Below are 19,395 nucleotides of genomic sequence, written 5' to 3'. Positions count from 1 at the left end.
ATTGTGAACAAATAAAAACGTGAATTCACATTAGTTTCTAAAAAGTTTTTGGGCTTGAACCAAGTCATTATGTCCCGGTTAAGTAAAAAAGAAACAGTCGCATATAAGGTTCTGTTTGATAGTTTTTGTCTGGTAAAGTGCTGTCCGGGAAAATTTTCTGACTGTTAAAGAAACAATGTTGTTTGATTATACATCTGATTGACTTGATTGACTATGCTGAATGATGAAAAAAAGTAATAATTCAATAAAAAATAAATTTAAAAAAAGTTATTTGAAAAAAAATAGTAATGCAATAAAGAAAGAAAGAGGCAGAGTTCGGTGTATAATTGTCTTTCCAGCCCATTCAGCCAGAAAGATATGATTTTGGGGCTTTCTGGGAAAGACATATCTTACCGGGAAAAACCCACTTTTTTGCAAATCAAACAGTCTTTCCGATCCATTCAGCCAGAAAGATCTGTTTGGACCTGGAAAGATGTGTATCAAACAGGGCCTAACTGTCCATATTAAGTCCTAAATCTATTAAGCTCGTTGAATCAAAAAGGCACTAATGGAGCAAATTATGGATCATTAATCTTCATGTTCAAATTCAAACCATATAATAACAAGTAAATATTTACACAAGAAGCTTTAGAAACGTATCCCGATAAGAATCTAAAGGTGGAACCTTTTACTTCAATACAACTCTCTCCAACCATCTTTTTAACCTTCATACTCTTCCTCACTTTTTCTACCTCCTCCCATTTGCATACATTCGCATATCTATTTGCAATAATTACCAAATTGCCACTCCACTTTGGCTCCAATTCAAGTAATCTTTTTTCAACCTTCTCACCAACTCCATCAAAGTCATTTCCACCATGAATATTGCATGCACTCAACAAAGTTCTCCACACAGTTGCATCAGGCTTAATTGGCATTTTCAAAATGAAATCATATGCTTCTTTGAGGCAACCAGATCTTCCTAAAACATCCACCATTGCACCATAGTGTGTCATCCGAGGGTTAATTTCATAAACGCCCTTCATTTCTTTAAAGAATCGATACCCATCTTTCACTAATCCACCATGGCTACAAGCAGAAAGAACTCCAAGAAATGTCACATGGTTAGGTTGGATTTTAGTGAGTTCCATTTTCTTGAAAAGTGTTAGAGCATGTGTAGCGAATCCATGTTGGGCTAATCCTTGAATCATTGCACTCCATGTCCACACATTTCGATGGTGCATTTTGTCGAACACTAAATGTGCATGATTCAAAGCCCCACATTTGGCATACATGTTAACCAGTGATGTTCCTAATTGACAATTAAGTTCTAATCCTTTTGCAATTGTTTGAGTATGAACGCATTTCCCCATTGTCAAGTTCCCCAGCTCAGCACAAACAGAGAGCATCACCACCATTGTAGTTCCATCTGGCTCGATTCCAATGTTTCTCATCTTTGTATAATACACTATTGATTCATAGAACCACGAGACATGAAAGAAAGCAGAAATGATAGTGTTCCAAGAAACAACACTTCTGTACGACATTTCATCGAACAGTTGTCGTGCGTTAATGATCTTCTTGCAAGACGCATAGAAATGAATCATGGTGTTCCGCACATAGACATCGAAATCCAAACCACGTTTCAGGCAGTCGACTTGGATCTGCCGGCCTTCTTCAAAGGCCAACAACGAGGCACAAGCTTTAAATACAGAAGCGTATGTAAGCTCAAAGGGTCTAATACGTGAAGAATGCATCTGTTTGAAGTTCAACATGGTTTCTTTTTCTCTATACAAATCCCCATTGTTTCCTTTCCTGGTGGTGCAAACCCTGATGACATTGTTCGATGACGAAGGCTTAGAATTTTTGGAGTGTTGAATCACAAGCCTTGCATAACTTGAGCTGCTAAAGTGGTTTGAAGTGCAAAATCGGGTGATTTCACGAATCACATGTCTGTGGGAATGCAATCCAGATGTTAGGATTTGGGCATGAATCCGCAAGAGATCTTTCATAGAAAGTACAAGATTTTACGATGGAAAGCAATCATTGGTGTTTCATGTCGTCTGTTATGTGTATCAGTTTCGAGTTGCAGGTAGATTTCCTTCGGATTCACATATCTTCTTTTGTGATTATACGGGGTATAATCTCATTCCCATCGAAAATTGTGTCATTCATCAATTCTAAAACTAAAAATTCGTATGCATCTTAAAACTCAAAACAAATGAACAATTCCAATTGTTTGTATTTTTATTATGCTAAAGTTTATACCCAAAATGAAAATTACCCTACGACCAAACACAATTAAAATTTATCATCGGTTATCATACAACTAGAAAAAGAAAAATAATAATTTGATTCCATGACATATACTTTTAGGGATCTTGATTCAAAATGAAGGTTACAAACTAAAGAAATACAAAAAGATAAAATACAACTGTTCTAGATCCGGATATCGGGACACATGTCCCTTTTTTCTTGGATCCTCCACAGATACAACGATTTCTATGAAGGATCAAAAACAGTCTTTCTAGTGAACGACAAAAAAGGGTAAATTAGACCGGAAGGATACCTTCCCCGACAAAAAGTCCTACAATTAGTATAACAAGGCCGGTGCCGATACACTGAGTTGGAGTCATGTATGTTTGTGAATAAGCAGAAAGTGTGATTCCTGCACCTACAACTCCAATCATCAAAGCTTTCATCTTGTCATTCATCATCTTCTTGTTCTTCAATTCTATAAATCAAAGAGAAAGTCAACTCAAGTTTCTCGCAGAAATTAAATGAAGATATAAAATGGCTCAAATTTGGAAACATTTAAAACAATAAAGTCAACTCTTGGAAGTCAGAGAGAAGTTTCATTTGAGGGTTGTGGTGTGCATGTGCCCCTCAATAGCCAAAGACTATATATATATATATATATATATATATATATATATATATATATATATATATATATATATATATATATATATATATATATATATATATATATATATTAAAACTATCCACCTAAAGTTTCTAACAGGTTGGCATAAATGGTCCCTTGATTATAGCTTATATTGCAGTTTGTGATTGTTTTTGGTATACAGGTCTTTTATGGAAATAAGTGTATTCTCTCTACATGTGTTGGTAATCGTCGTTGGTCTGTCACTGTATATTACGTCGTATGTGAAGCACAAGATTAGTAACTATCAAATATCTATTGTAGAAGCTTTTTAAAAGAACATACTTTATTCTCTTTTCAAAGAATTTACTACTTTTTCCATAATAAACTCTTAAAATTTTATTATCATTTAAGTTTTAGTTCTAAATTAATTTTTATTTAAAAAAAGTCTTAAAAACCGACAAAAGTTTGTATTTTGACATTTCATTATAGGTTGGAACCGGTAACAAATTAATTTGAGACTACTTTGTAAACTAGCCAGAAATAGTGGAACTTTTCAGCAAACAAAAACTTCATTATTATTATTATTATTATTATAAGGTTTTTGTTTGCAGAAAAGTCTCAATATTTTGTCAGGTTACAAATAGTCCTAAATTAATTTGTTAACGGTTCCAACCTATAAAAAGAGTCAAAATGCAAGATTTTGCCGGTTTTTTAGAATTTTTTTCATAAATAAAAATTAATTTATGACTAACGTAAATTGTGTCAAAGTTTTAGAACTTTATTGGAGGTTTCCCCGTGTTATATTATAAAAGAATTTATAATACAAGTTTTCTAAAATTGTATGTACACACAAAAGTTATATAAAAAAAGAGAAAATACCATCAATAGTAAAAAAATGGGGGGTATTTTCAAAATGTAGACATGAAAATGGACATTTCCAGGTATAAACATGCATTCCGCGGAGGTAGCTTCGCAGAATGGCAAAATCGTAAATAAATTAGTGTATTTAAAAAATAAAAAAATAAAATAAAATAAAATAAAATAAAATAAAAACCCTCAATATCCATTCCACGGAGCTACAGTGGATTCCATGGAGCTCCGCGGAGGTAGCTCCGAGGAATGGATCTTCATTTTTTTTTTTCAAATCAATTCTTCGGGATTTATATTCATTCCTCCAACTAATTATTTTCAAAAAAATATTATGATAGTATGAATTTTTCTTGACAATTTTTGGAATGAATGTGAGGTGAAAAAAAATGGTTTTTTAATTAGAAATCATTACATAAAAGAATCATTGGAGGAGATTTTTTTTTTCTTTTTTCTGAAGATCCATTCCTCGGAGCTACCTCCGCGGAGCTCCGCGGAATGGATCTTGAGTTTTTTTTAATACACTAATTTATTTACGATTTTGACATTCCGCGGAATTACAGTAGATTCCACGGAGCTACGTCCGCGGAATGCATGTCTATACCCGAAAATGATTATTTTCGTATCTAAATTTTAAAAATACCCTCCATTTTTTTACTATTGCCGGTATTTTCCCTACTCGTACCCCGTATGTGTGGCCACTCAAGTACCATGAGAGGCTCAGGCCCACCCTCACATTTTCAGTTTTTTTTTTAAATAAGATATCATTTAGCTATTTAAGATGTATGTTAATTTTTTCCTCGTATTAAACTTGTTATATTCTTCTTTATTTGGCTAGCTTTTAATTAGTTATATATATATATATATATATATATATATATATATATATATATATATATATATATATATATATATTGTATCAAGTGGCGATTCAAAAATGAAGACTGTGATGACAAATATTTACAGCAGGATTGAAAAAACAAAATGTGGAGATTTTATTTTATTTATCGTCAATATCTCGCAAGATAATATGGCATTTTTGTAATTATGTGTGAGATTTTGACATTTTCCCGCAAAGGTTAATTCTTTGGAGGTTAAATGAGTAAAAGGAAGGAGGAAAAAAAAACCCCCCCGTTTCTTATTTAAAATTTTATAATTTTTAAACAATAAAAACTCAAACAAATATATAGTTTAAAAAATCAAAAAATAAATCTAACAATAAAAACAAAAAAAATACACTAATATCTTCAAATATGAAGTAAAGATATTTAAAAATAAAAATTTTAAAAAATATAAAAACGTTTAAACCGAGCATATATGTTTAAAAAAAATAATGTTTTTAACGAAAAATTAAAAATAAAAAATAAAAAAAATAAACAAATTAAATAATAAAACTCATTTAAATGAGGTTTTAAAGACGTTCGTCGCACGTGATTTAAATCTTCGAATCCATATTAGTTACCACATACATGGATCGCATGCTAACGCACCACAACTAAGTATTTAGGTTTGACGTTTGTGCCTTTGACAAAATTGGTGGTGGACAATTGTCTTCGCAGTCTTCACCATTTTTTGTTTCCTAATCGGAACAGAACCCTATATATATATATATATATATATATATATATATATATATATATATATATATATATATATATATATATATATACTCTTTTTAAAATTGTAAATTGTAATAACATTTAACAAAAAAATACTTAAAAATATATATTACAGTAACATTTATCACATTCAAATATTTATATATTTACGTGAAGGGAAGAAAAATGGTTTTTTAGCATATTAATGAATACCTTTTGGAAGTGAATGGGATCGACAAATTCATTTGCAAGCCTTTCAAGTTATAAAAGGCCTGAGATGACATGACAACTTTTAATGCTTATATAGCATTGCAAAACCAATTTGTAAAGGTCTTGAGATATGATAATACATAAATACTTGAGATGACATAACAACTTTTAATGTTTAATGGCATTGCAAAATCAATTTGCAAGAACCGGTGTGGAAGATCTTGTTGTAGTTATTTGTTAAGTATTTTGTGTTGGTGATGTGATAATACGTGACACCAAAAGAACTCCTTTTATGTTGTGGATGCTCTAGTCTATATGTGTTCATCTTCAATTAGCAAGTAAAAACTTTTTTACTAAACTCAATTATGGGAGGGGGACGGTGCAACTAATTTCAAAAGTGCAGATATCCTTTTAAGAGATTTTTTAAGTTGGTAGATTTATGTCGTCAAACTTAAAAGGACTATAACTATTTTCAAATTTTAATTGCTTATAATATTTTATATAAAAATAAACCGAAAAAAAGACCCACACACATGCCACCCGGACCCTTGCTCTCCTCTCCTCCCTCCCTTTGTCGACCACACCATCATCCGCCCTTGAACTTAGGTGGACCCACCAACCACCACCACCAAATTGAAATCCCTAACCCCTAACATCAGAACCCTAAGGCTAAGGGGCTGTTTGTTTGGCCTCTTAATGATCCCATAAAGAGGCTGGCTCTGAATCGTTCAGATTCAGAGCGTTTGGTTGGAGTTTTTTTAATATCTTAATCGGTCATATATAAAAGAAATGGGTCTTGATCGGTCAGAGTTATTGAGAAGTCTGGATGAAAAAATTTCCAAATAATACCCTTAGCCTTAAAAAAACATCCGCCTCTCTTTTTTTCTTCCCCTTGTTCTCCCATCGTGCAACATTCTCTCTTTTCCAACCGATTCTCACCTTGCCATCGGACCTCCGGCAGCCCCACTCCACCTCCGCCTTCGCCGCCTCCCTCCTCGTCGCCTCCCCCTTCGCTGGTAAGTTTTCTAATCTATCTTGTTATGGTCGGTTTTTTAGGCATCCTTCTGGTCGATTTTTCTGTGTTCTTGTGTTTAGATGATCATTTTTGTGAAATCGATTTTCTCAATCCCTAAAACCTGTTCTTGTGTTTGGCTGATCAATTTTGTGAAATCGATTTTTTCTTGTGTTTGGTTGATCAATTTTTGTGAAATCCATTATTGTGAAATCATTTTTTATGCTGCTCAATATTGTATGAAATTGGTTTGATGTTCATCAAATAACAATGAACTGATCGAATAAGTTAATAGGTATACATGGATCGATGCTTGGATCCATATCTCTCCTTCAAATTTAAGAGTTTATTGTCAAAATGTATGTTAAAGATTTGATGATTGAAGTTAATTACTGATGATTTTTACCCATAATCAAATTGTGAACCATTTCCTATTTAATCAGTTTATTGTCTTTTACTTGTTGAATCAACTGGATTCATATGTGATTTGTATACTAGTAATCTTTAGGTTTGGTTTCTTGTGTTTGGTTCACAATCTGAAAATATACGTTTGCTTTTCTTCTGACAACACTTTTTTTATTACTTTTGATTCTCAACTTTTGTAGGGAGCAATGTAATTGGAAGTAAACAATAGCAACCAAGATCGTGATGAGTTATCTTAGAATCGCAATCAACTTGTTTCAATTAAAACCCAACAATCAAATTTGTTTCAACCGATTTATTGCAAGATATTTTTATAAAATCTATTATACTATGATCTAAGGATCTATATATGACATATTTGGATGTTGTATCATATCTAATTTGAATGTTGTATGGAGTTTATTTTGTATGCAAAAATTAGTTTATAGGGTTAAAATGGTCATTTTTCTTGTTAAGAGACAGCCGTTTAGATGCCTAACCAAACATCAGTTTATCATTAAAATACATGTTCATAAAGAGCCTCTGCATTCAGATATGAATCTTCCATATGCTACCAAACAGCCCCTAAATCTAAACAAGTATAGGAAGAACGTATGAGGGAGGGCATAGCTGGCAACCTCAATTGATCTCAGGGGTGTGATTCTATACTAGTGTGGTTGTCAAAAAAATAAAAATAAAAAAAAAATGATGGGGAGGAAGGCAGCAAAGAACAAATAGCTAGACTACTAATCAGGAGTTATATGTTTCAAAAAAATAATAGGAGTTATATGTTTCAAAAAAATAATATTTGAGATTAAACCGTTAACTTTATTAGAAATTTCCAAAAATAAAATTATTGGACTCTTAACACAAAACAATAAAAAAAATAAAACAGCGTATCAACTTTTCAAGAAGCTGTAGACAAATGACAACCAAAAGGACCAAAACTGTAATTTACCCTAATTCTCATTACCTCACCCAAAGATACGAAGCAAAATCATTAGTTTTACACAAAAGCTAGTTGAGACTTTTATTTCCAAAATACAAAGAAACTATAATCAACTCGTCAATAAACTACTTTTTGTCTTGATAAAACGAAAACGCTAGAAATAATGTTAAAATACTCTCATCATCTAAAAATACATCGATAACAAATGATAACTTCGTATCAATCCAAATTACCCAACCAAAACTCCAAAATGTTAAAAGAAAACCTGTGTAAAAGTAAAAAAAAACTGGATAACTTTAACTCACTGCGACTTTTTCTGACCATCAATTAACTTTAGCTTTTTAACCACAGGCATTTTCCCCGGAAACGCCCAGCGTAAAAACCTCTCCCAGCTATAACACCCAACAAACATCAAAACCGCCCAAATCAAAAGCTTATCCCTCAACTCCCTTGGCAACGGCACCAACTTCAACCAATCATTCAAATCCCGAAACAAATCTGAAGCAATCACTGTAAAAAACACAACCGCTCCCAAAAGCGCAATCTTAAACGGTTTATTCTCGCTAATACTCTGATTAAACGGATGCCCCATGTAATTCACTGCAAACGTCGCCACCTGTATCATCATACTCACCATGTAAGAAACCGTATTCACTAAATTGCTTTCGAATTCTGAATCCGGTTCTATGCATTCCTCGGGCATGTGTTTTTCGGCTTCGGATACGGATGAGATTAGGAAGAGGATGTGGAAGGTGAATTGGCCGAGGAGAGAGAGGAAGACGTAGTAGCAGAAGATGTTGGGGTGGGGGCGTTCCGCGGAGAGTGTCGGGAGTGGGCGCGCGTGGGAGATGAAGAGGAAGAACGCGGCGGTGAACACGCCGGAGATGGTGGCTTGGATGTCGCCGAGTTTGACTCCGTCGAGATACATGACACTTAGGACGTAGGCGGTTGCGAGGCAGTTGAGGCCGAGGATTTTGAACATTTGGAGGGTGGTGACGAGGGTGCTCCGGCCTTGGCGGATGATGTCGGTGGTGGGGGAGACGGAGGCGTGCTTGGCAGTGAATGGTGAGGCCATGGAGGCGTCGCCTAGTTTGACTATCGGAGCCGAACGGCCGTCGTCTCCTTCGTTTAGTTCGTCCATTAGCTTCTTTAGCTTCTGTCTTTGGACTTCTGCGGGTGTTAGATGGCGGTTGGAGGCGGCTGGAGTGGCGGTGATGGTGGTGCTGGAGCTTGGTTCGGTGGTGGGTTTTGGTTTTTTTGATTTGGTGGTGGGTTTTGTTTCGGGTGTTGGTTTGTTGTCGGGATTTGGTGGAGGTATTGCGTTTAGTAGTGCTACTCCTACATGTGCCTGAAAACCACAAATAAACAAAGTGAATTACAAATTTGGTCCCTGAATTTGAATGTTTTCTTCAAATTTGGTCCCAAAAGAAACCGGTTTGTAATTTTGATCCTTAAATCAGTTCAATTTTTAATGGCATAGTTTTAAAATCATTACGCTAGACTTTTGTTATTAAATTTAAGAAAAATTTACAAACTTTGTTTTTGGTCCAAGGGCAAAATGGTCATTTTGGAAGAAAAAAACATTTAACAGCTGAATAAACTTTTGTTATTACATTTAAGAAAAATCTACAAACTTTGTTTTTGGTCCAAGGGCAAAATGGTCATTTTGGAAGAAAAAAAACATTTAACAGCTGAGTAATTAGAATTTCACAATTCAGGGGCCAATATGAAAGAAACATCAAAAGAAGGATCAATATTGTAAATTGCTATTTCTCGCATTACCTGTTTCAAAGCTCCAACATCATTAGTGCCATCACCACACATCAAAGTTACTCTCCCGGATGATTTAAAAGTCGTCATTATCAACTCTTTTTGCTCCGGAGCCACCCTGGCAAATACCTGATAATTGAAGTTGGTTTTTTAGCTAAACAGCTTCATATAAAAAGTTTTTAAAAAAAAATTACAAATTTGGTCCCTGTATTATATTATTTTTCCAGGTTTTGTCCATGAGCAAAATGGTCATTGTAAAAAAAGCTAAACCGAGTAGTTAAATTCAACAACCATGGGTCTATATCTGATACAAAAAACAGAACATGGACCAAAACCGAAAAATACAGTAAACCAGAGGGACCAAAGTTGTAATTTAGTAAAAAAAAAAAAAGGTTCACAACCTTCACATATGGAATGACTTTAACTACAGCAGAAGTCTGCAGCAACATTTCAAAGCAATCGCCTCCAATACAGAGGTCATGATCCTCTGCTAAAGCCTCAACTTCTTCCTCACTGTGTAAACAGAAAGTGAATAATGTGTTTTCTTATTAAAGCATTGTACTTTGAAAAAAATAAAAGTAGGATGCTATAATAAGCAAATGAACGAAAGTATATTGCTATTTCTTGTTACCTGTAGCTCACAACTTCAGTTTCATCTGGTGAAACCCATTCATATCGTTCCTTGTTCTTTGTTGGAGCAAGAATCAAAGCTGGCTTTGAGATTATATTAACTTCACGTGCAACATGACATGCAGTCAATGCTTGATCACCCGTAATCATAACCTAATGCAAAATTCATAAAGTGAGAGTAAATGACCATTTTACCCTTGTATTCTAACAAATAATTTACTTACCAAGTCATGTGATGATTTTTTCAATTCAGCCAAGACAGTAGCAGAATCTGCTCTGATAGGGCAATTAAATACCTGATGTCAAAAAAAAATCATTTATCATAGAAAAATGAAATTTTTTTTTTTTAAAAGAAGTCAAATAATATAATATTTATACCGCAAAACCAGCAAAAGTGAGTCCAGTTTCAACTACTTCTCTATCCAAGTTTCTAGCTTCACTCACCTATAACAAAGAAGCCGAATGTTGTGTAAGTGAAAACTAGGGATTCTCAGAAGGGCAAAATGGTAAATAAGAAAGAATATTTACCGTCATATCAGGAAGGGGTTTATATGCTAAAGCAAGGACACGGGAGCCTTGACGTGTGTACCTCTTGTAGGTGTTTATATAAAACGAGGGTATATCATTTAATCTTTCTTGAATGGTCTCTGGTGCACCCTAAAATAAACACCATCTAAAATTTTAATAAAACTGAATACACCATAATATATTACGTATTTAACATTTTAAATACCTTCACAAACGCAAAAAATTGTTCTTCTGTACGAATAACAACTGCCATTCTTTTCAAGTGGGATGCAAAGTGATGCCTTTGAACTATTTGAACTGCACTACCACCTCCCCTGTAAAAAAAAAAGATTATTAATTAATTTCAACCATTTATATATTTTTAAAAAAAAATGTTAATTAGGGTTTCATTTCATTGATAACAGCTTACTTCTTAGGCATGGCCTTCTCATCAGATTTATAACTCCATTCTATCCCTTTGATTGCAGCCTTCTCAAGAGGATCACCGACCTAAAAGCAATGGTATAAATATAAATATATAGGCCACAACTAGAAAGTGAAAAAGATATAATTTGAGATTATAATTATTATAATATTTTATATACCAGTTTGTTGTCCACAAAAACAAGCGCATGACAAGAAGCAAGAATTTCCAAAGTTCGAGTTGGGATTTTTTTAGTGTCTGTTTCGAGATCTAAATCAGCACTCAGTCCACCAACTCCAGAGAATTCCTGAAAAAAGAAAAAAACATGAATAGGGGACTGGAAACGAAAATTTTACCATGAATGGCAGAATTGTAAATACCATGTCATCAGATGTCAATGTTCCCGTCTTGTCGAAACAACATATATCAACCTGCAAAAGATTTACTATATGATCATAATAGCAAAGAAATGAAGGGCAAATTGGTCATTTTACATCCATCAGTTAACAGTGTCAAAGTCGGACTAAAAGCGTGACTAAATTGCGTTTTAGGGACTAAAAATCGAAATATTGGACCATATCTGTAAAAACCGACAAAACACATGGACTAAAAATGTCATTTGCTTAAAAATAAATGTAGTATAAGCTAAAAGACTTAATCCCAGATATATGATCAAACTACCAAAGAAACTGGGGCAAAATGGTCATTTTACACGCACTTAACATCCAGCTATTGACGGTGTCAAAGTCAGGGACCAGAAGTTAAAAATCAACAAACACACAAGTTAGAAAACTGTAATTTATTTACCCAAATATACATGTATTAGAAGCTAAAAGACATGCTAAAACATAAAGCAATGGGGGACAAAATGGTCATTTTTACAAGCATTTAACATTCATTATCCATCTATTAAAAGTGTCTAAGTCAAGGACTTCAAGTGTGAAGAAACTATGATTTGGGGAACCAGAAGTTAAATATCAAACAACTGGACCAAACCCGTAAAAATAAAGAAACCACAGGGACTAAATATACAATTTCAATTTTTACCACAAAAATAAATGTTAATGCTCACCTTCCCAGCAAATGGTATACGAAAAGGCTCTGTACAAAATATACCACGTCTTGCTAATGCAATCAATGAGGTATTAACAGCTATTGACAACTCCATTGGCAATTCAGGGGGAATCACAGATGTTATAATTAAAGAACAGCTCAGAAGAAGCTTGTATCTACTCCTGTTTGGGTCCTCAAGTCCCTAAATCATGAAAAAATTACGGTTATAACCTTCACCAAACCTTTAAAACACTAATAGATGTCAACTGTTGAAAGCTTTATACCTTTTTTAGTACATATCCAGCTGCTATAATTGCAAAAACAACTAAAAACAAAATGAAGAACCCACTCTCCCAGCTGTTAGCAGTAACCTACATTAAAAGATATATATACAATTATATAATTATCAAACAAACGGTGATAAAAATGTACCAAAATTACGGAAATACCCTCTCGGTTGAAAACAAAATCGTCCGCATGAGTTTCCCTTGAGTTGTCTCAAATCCAGTTCTTAAAACAATTGCTAAACAGCCACCATCGGGAGTTTTCATATGAAAGGTCTGAAATAAATTACAAAAGAGTAAAACTTTAGACTGAAAATTAAAATAAAATTGGATTTTATTTAGTGTAATGTGTAAAAAACCTTATCAGGCGTATGCTGCAGTATCTTTGTGCCACCAAAAAGAACATGGTTTTTATCTCGTTTAGATGACAAACACTCTTCAGGTCCTCTTCCCATTATTGAAACCTGAAAAAACATGTAATTTGTATACATAAAGTAGAGAAATATTATAAAGTATAAAGTATAAACCCTTTTCTTGAAATAAAGAAGTAAATTTCAAGAAAGAGAGGCACCTTCCATTGAGGGGTGGATTCGCCAGTTAGGATTGCTTCATTTACAATAGCAGTGCCAGCTAGGATAAGCATGTCAGCAGGGACAGACTTTTCTTCTCCATCTTGACCTGCAGCACGACCAATGGACACAACATCACCAGGCAAAAGCTCTGTTCCTGCTACCTTTGTCCACCTGTCATGACAAAAGTCAACATAAGTCATCAAAGAAAGTGTCAAGAAAACTAAAACTTGTAAGTTGTAAGTTGTAAGTTGTGATTTGTAAAGATGAATAGATGATAACTTACTTCCCACAACGATACACCATTAGCACCTGAGAATCTACTCTCACACGTCTAAGTTCTGATAAAGTCTTCAATCGACTTTTGGCCATTGTTGACTCAAACATAAACAGCATAAAGAGGGTGAAAAGACTATAATACCAATACTCATCTAGACACCAAAGTCCCACACAGAAAACCTGCAGTTTAAAGGGAATAGCTTTATTGAGAAAAAAGTTACACAAAAGCACATGTTAAAGGTGTATTTGGTAGAAGTGTAGAACAAACCTGAAAAACAAAGAAGGGCTCCATGCAGTGTTCTTTCATTAATTTCTGGAATGTTGGCTGTGGATATTCAAATCTATAAAAAGATTTTGATAAGATAATAAGAAATGTGAGTTGATATCACTAGTGACATGTGAAAAAGCATAAAATTGAAGAAACTTACACATTGCGTCCCCATTTCTCAGCAGCAACTTGAACTTTAGCTTCAGTACCATGTCCAGTACTTTTGAGATAATACCCAAAAGATTCTTTGGAAGGGTAAGGAAGCTTACAGAAAGTGTTTTTCTCATTTGAATAGATGAAACACTGCTTTCTGAAATCAAAATATATCTCCTCTGTTGAAGAGCCTGCCAACTGATATAAACAAAAACATATTGATGTCAATGTTGATACAGATGATAAAAAGATAATGATTATTTAATAAGTAAAATAAGTTGAGCTTATAACCTTCCGGAAATTTAGTGGTACTACTTCTTTAGCACCACAAAATTTGGCTGGAGTAATTTTGCATGCATTTGCAAGATGAATATCATTAACCTGACAAAGGAGCATTATAGTTTCTTTAAGAATGTGATGTTAAGTGAACTGAACTATAGAAAGAAATTACATTGAAAAAATAGTTTAGAAAGACACAAACCTTTGAATACTGAACGAAACATTTAAAATCCACAGACCATACTGTAAAGAGGATCACCAATATGTGGAGAACAACCAAACCTCCAAAAATTATGAAGGCATCAAGGAAATCTAAACTGGGTACGATAACAATCATCCATGTAGCATAAAGTACGGCAAATGGCCATGAATCAAATCGCCATGGCCAGTGTCGCTTCCTCAGCAAATCAACAGTATCAACAACTTTTCCATTGACATGAAACCTTGTCATCTCTCTTGTAAATTAACAACTCAAGTTCCAATCTAGTTAGCAGCCAATCACCCCCCTTTGATGTCTGAACTGCAATGAAGACCGTAAACTAAACATAAGTAGATTAAATAACCTAGCACAATCAGAACTCGATATAGCACAATCAGAACTCGATGGTAATCTTATGAAGAACTTTACGTAATTATACTAATAAAAAAATTTCCCTTTGTTTCTTTTGAGCTTTTTTCTTCACTAGTTTTCACTATAGGCTACATATGTTCTGAACCATACGAAATCGGACTAACACGATTGAATATATTATATAAACAACTAGCGTCATTCTCACTAAAAACAATCAACCTTAAATCATGAGAACTGAAACTTGAACATAAACTGGCTTACTTGTGACTAGGTTTAAAACGCTTCGACGGAGATCAAGGCGAAGGTGATGGAGATACCTTGTCCGCCTCTCTCTCTCTCTCTCTCTAGATCGTTAGGGTTTATATAGTGGTGGCGACTCCAATTGAGGGTTTTGATTGTTGGTAAAATGGGGCGGAGATCTGGCGGAAGGCGCGATCGGAGGGAACACCAAGAAAGAAGCGCAAGAAGTGAACCAAAAGACTCGACACCATATAACTTTGAGATAAGTTACAGAAACAGTCCTTAAACTATTTCATAACCTCCATATTTTGCCCGGTGGTTGTGTTGACAATTTGATTGGTATCAAATGTTGATGCTGCATGTGGTTTTACAAATGCTCTTTGTTGAATGAATACCTATGATATATGATATTTAAAACTCGATTGATCTATTGACTATTGAGTTTGAGTAACACATCTTATTTATATAGATTGAGTGTATCCAAATAGTTTTTAAATCATGATTATAATTTTATTCATTATATTATTACATTGATGCATAGTGTATACCTTGATAGCAACTTGAAATTTTATGAGATACAAACATCAGGGACCTAACAATGCAAACATCAAAATATCAAAAAGTATCGATTGTAACAAAAAAAAAAATATGATAACCCCCTTTATTGATAAGATTACAAACAGAAATATATTTCTAACATGTTTTTGGCTGTTTTTAAGAAATATAACCTTTTTTTTAGCAAAATGACCATTTAGTTCCGAATGCGGAATTTCGGACCACATTTCAAATCCTGTTAAATGGGTAGATAATTCCAAAATGCTAATATGATTCTCTTATAAATATCATTTAATCGGTTTTGGACTATACTTTGATATCCCTTGTTTCGGATTACCCTACATCTCATTATGGGCACATTTACAGCTGAAAATGTATTTTGATAGCAGTGAAGAAATGCAATTTTTATACGTTAAAAATGTTTAGTTTGCGCAATTATATATGTATCATAGGGTTTTTTGTAAATTTTAATCGTGTTAAGGCAATAATAGGATTACATGGACTTATACCTTTATACTACATGATACATTGTTATCAAAAACCCTAATTTTTGCTAGTCGGGAACATATCTGGAATCCGAAAACCATGTCCAGAATCTGATAATCATGTCCAGAATATAATGAACTACGTCTGGAATTTTGGTCTGAAATACCGTAGCCGGTTTTCGGATTCCGGAACATACATACAAAAATCCTAATTCCGGAATACAATCAAAAACACTAATTCCGGAATACAATTAAAACCCTATTTCCGCCCAGGAACATACATACAATATCCCTAATTAATAATTCTTTTGATTGCAGCACGATATAACATACGAAGCAGTTGTTACTACAACCTGCATACCTGAACTTGGGCGCGAAATCATGGCGCGCTTACAAAGTCGACTAGTTTGTGGGGCGATGTTTAAGCAATCATGTTTTGTTGATTACGTGAACATGTTGATGGGTGTTTAATGTCACCCTTTACTATGTCACTATCTTATGTGCAACGAAGTTACTACTTTTGATCTAGTTGACCTAGAAAAGCTTCTATTTTTGGTTGGCGGGTATTGGGTTTGCTTTGACAGAAAAGCATTCTACTTGGTTACCGGCTTGCGGTTCGGGGATTATTTTCGTCCCACTTCTGGTTTTGCAGAATTCAAAGAACATATGTTTCCATTTGTGCCACTTTCACATTTGGTGAGTGTGGTTGGCCTTACGCACGTGTTCAATAACTTACTTCTTCAATTAAGTAATGAAGATGTGGTGAGAGTCTCCCTGCTATATATGTTAGAGTAAGGATTTTTGGAGAAATACCTTTGATAGCCAGTTGCTAATGAACGTATGACACACATCTCTAATTTATAGGAGTTTTTAATAGGTATACAATTTTTTTACCCACATTATATTAAAATGATACGTATACTTATTAAGTGTAATTTTTTGACATATGTACCCATGGGGCAGATTGACATGGGGTTCACTTACAAATAGATGTGTGTTGTGTTTGATAAGATTGAGGACTATTTGAACCCAAATGCACCAAGAATCGGCAGTAGACACACATATACTCTATAGGAATTTGTTTGTGCATTTAAGATATGTACACTATGTTTAATAAGAGTTTTTAAACAAGTATTGTAATCTTGTTAACTTGGTAAGTTGTTTGTCATCTTAATTTTGTAGATTTGGATCTTGGTGACATTTCCCAACAGTAGTATTGTTGGTTCCTATGACAACCCGAAAATTTCTATCTTACATTCTTCATTTGTTAAAACTCGTTTTTACTATTTTCTAGCACTGTTTGGAGTCAAATAGAGTGTTTAAAGCTTAGTATAAACAGGGTAGGAGTCGTGGGATAAGTCTTGTGGGTGTATCGCCTTGAAATTGAGCCAATCACACCAACACAAGGTATGTGCGGCCGCACACAAGGGTGTGCGGCCACACACCCATCCCAACCGCACACACTCCCCCTATATATTCAAGACTTAGGCATTTTTGAACACATTCTACACTTCTTCAAAGATAGGACCCAAAATCCTCTCAAGTATCATCCAAATCTCCTTGAGGATCTTCATAAAAGGTAGCATCTTTAACCAAGAACACTAGGTGTACGGCCGCACACACCCGGTATGGCCGTACACCCAGTCGCACACGCCATGTAGAGCCGCACACCTGGCCGCACACACACACATATAGTGTGTATTTTGGACCTAAACTCCTTTGTTAAGCCATATACCCCCTTCATACAATCATATATGGTTGTAACACTTCAATATAAGTGTTTACTAGTCCCTAAGGTGGTCCCAATTCGATAGTTAGTTGTTTTAAACACTAATTGGATTCATATATGTGATATTATATGTTAACTAGGATCCGCGTGTGTGTTCAAGTCTCAGCTTGACACCTAGCAATCCTACATCTTCAGCTCATCCGTACCACTCACTACAGGTGAGTTCATACCCCCTTAATCAATGTTTTAAATGTTTTGAAATGTTTTATGGGGGGGTACAAGTAGAATCATGCTAGTTATTATATCAATTACATGTGATTAATAAGCGACATTTAAATGATTTACTACTCATTAACTGTTTTACCAAACAGTTTTCTTCACATGATTTTCATAAACGTTTTAGATGTTTAAAACTCCTTATTAAACTGTTCATTTTACACTGTATGTTTCATTTCAAACTCATTTACAATTGTGTTTCCACCAAATGTTTATTTATACTTGAATTGTTTTATCAAACACATGTTTTCAACCTGTTTTATAGATTGACATCAAGTCAATCTTTTCTTAGATAATAATTATGTTCAAAGGTTTTACAAAACTTATTTTATGCTTTTATATTATCAGTTGGATGCCTATATATGTATAGTTATATAAGAAATGTTTAAAAGACTTAGGAAGGCTATCCACCCTATTTCCTTTTCACGCTTGAGATGTGGTCTGGTGGGATATCGGGTACCCGTCTGAAGGTCGTTTAAATATTAGTTATATATCATGTGTACATATATAGTCATAAAGGTTCTCCCAGTTCATTCAATACCCTTGGGTAGCAAGGGTATACTTCCATGTTCATACGTACCAGTTATATTACTAGTAAACTACAATAGGCGTAGTTTAGGGTTTTACTAATGCTAATACTAGAACAATAAATCACACAAAGAGTCAGTTCATACATGAGTCATAATACATAGTGATGAGAAACAAAACATAATACATAGTGATGAGAAACAAACATAATGCATAGTGATGAGAAACAAACATTATACATAGTAATGAGAAACAAACATAATACATAGTGATGAGAAACAAACATTATACATAGTAATGAGAAACAAACATAATATATAGTGATGAGAAACAAACATTATACATAGTAATGAGAAACAAACATAATACATAGTGATGAGAAACAAACATAATACATAGTAATGAGAAACAAACATAATACATAGTGATGAGAAACAAACATAATACATAGTGATGAGAAACAAACATACAGGCTAGACAGAGGAAGAACACACAATACAACTAGCACATACATTACATATACATTACATTCAGTTATGTGAGCTATTAAACGAGTCATGGCACTACCTGCCATGATCATTTTTGTATCCAAAATCTCCTTAATTGGGGAGCGTATGAGTTTGCGTATATATCTATACTGGATTGACTATCCTACACCTTGCTGCTCGCTACAGTGGGACTTGCGAGTCTACGGGTGCCAAATGTCATTTCTTACGGCGTCTTACATCGTCGTTTTACTATTGAGTCGGTAGCAGGATACAGGCCGATCACATGTTACTTTAAATTTCATTTGGTTTAAGGTAGTTAGTACGGCAGTAGTCACTTATTATAAAACTACAGTACTTTATTATTTCCCCATTACATTCACTTCGTGAACGTTCACATGATGCA

At 34.2% G+C, this 19,395-nt stretch overlaps 2 protein-coding genes across 3 annotated transcripts; both read right to left on the bottom strand.

Moving 5' to 3' along the window:
* Window positions 1-545: 545 nt before the first annotated feature.
* Window positions 546-2,862, bottom strand: LOC145097795 (Pentatricopeptide repeat (PPR) superfamily protein). Its single transcript, XM_079035436.1, has one exon. The coding sequence runs from the start codon at window positions 1,989-1,991 to the stop codon at window positions 558-560; it is 1,434 nt and encodes a 477-aa protein (XP_078891562.1). The 5' UTR covers window positions 1,992-2,862; the 3' UTR covers window positions 546-557.
* Window positions 2,863-8,021: 5,159 nt separating this feature from the next.
* PDR2 (phosphate deficiency response 2) lies at window positions 8,022-15,158 on the bottom strand. Of its 2 annotated transcripts, none has more exons than XM_079035434.1 (22): window positions 14,953-15,158; window positions 14,323-14,640; window positions 14,133-14,222; window positions 13,849-14,039; window positions 13,689-13,761; window positions 13,428-13,600; window positions 13,144-13,315; window positions 12,932-13,036; window positions 12,738-12,848; window positions 12,573-12,659; window positions 12,308-12,490; window positions 11,616-11,666; window positions 11,417-11,542; window positions 11,242-11,321; window positions 11,038-11,146; window positions 10,833-10,961; window positions 10,683-10,748; window positions 10,529-10,600; window positions 10,306-10,457; window positions 10,076-10,187; window positions 9,687-9,803; window positions 8,022-9,252 (listed from the first exon to the last, which is right to left on the bottom strand). In XM_079035434.1, the coding sequence occupies exons 2-22, from the start codon at window positions 14,569-14,571 to the stop codon at window positions 8,206-8,208; spliced, it is 3,495 nt and encodes a 1,164-aa protein (XP_078891560.1). In that variant the 5' UTR covers window positions 14,572-14,640; window positions 14,953-15,158; the 3' UTR covers window positions 8,022-8,205. The 2 variants fall into 2 exon arrangements, with proteins under 2 accessions (XP_078891560.1, XP_078891561.1); XM_079035435.1 differs by having other exon boundaries at window positions 14,323-14,635.
* Window positions 15,159-19,395: the final 4,237 nt, after the last annotated feature.

The sequence above is a fragment of the Lactuca serriola genome, chromosome 4 (assembly GCF_051521515.1).
Source record: "Lactuca serriola cultivar US96UC23 chromosome 4, Lser_US96UC23_V15, whole genome shotgun sequence".
Lineage (NCBI taxonomy): Eukaryota > Viridiplantae > Streptophyta > Magnoliopsida > Asterales > Asteraceae > Lactuca > Lactuca serriola.
The sequence above is the reverse complement of the archived record's forward strand: the minus strand, read 5'-3'. Positions and strand labels throughout refer to the sequence as shown.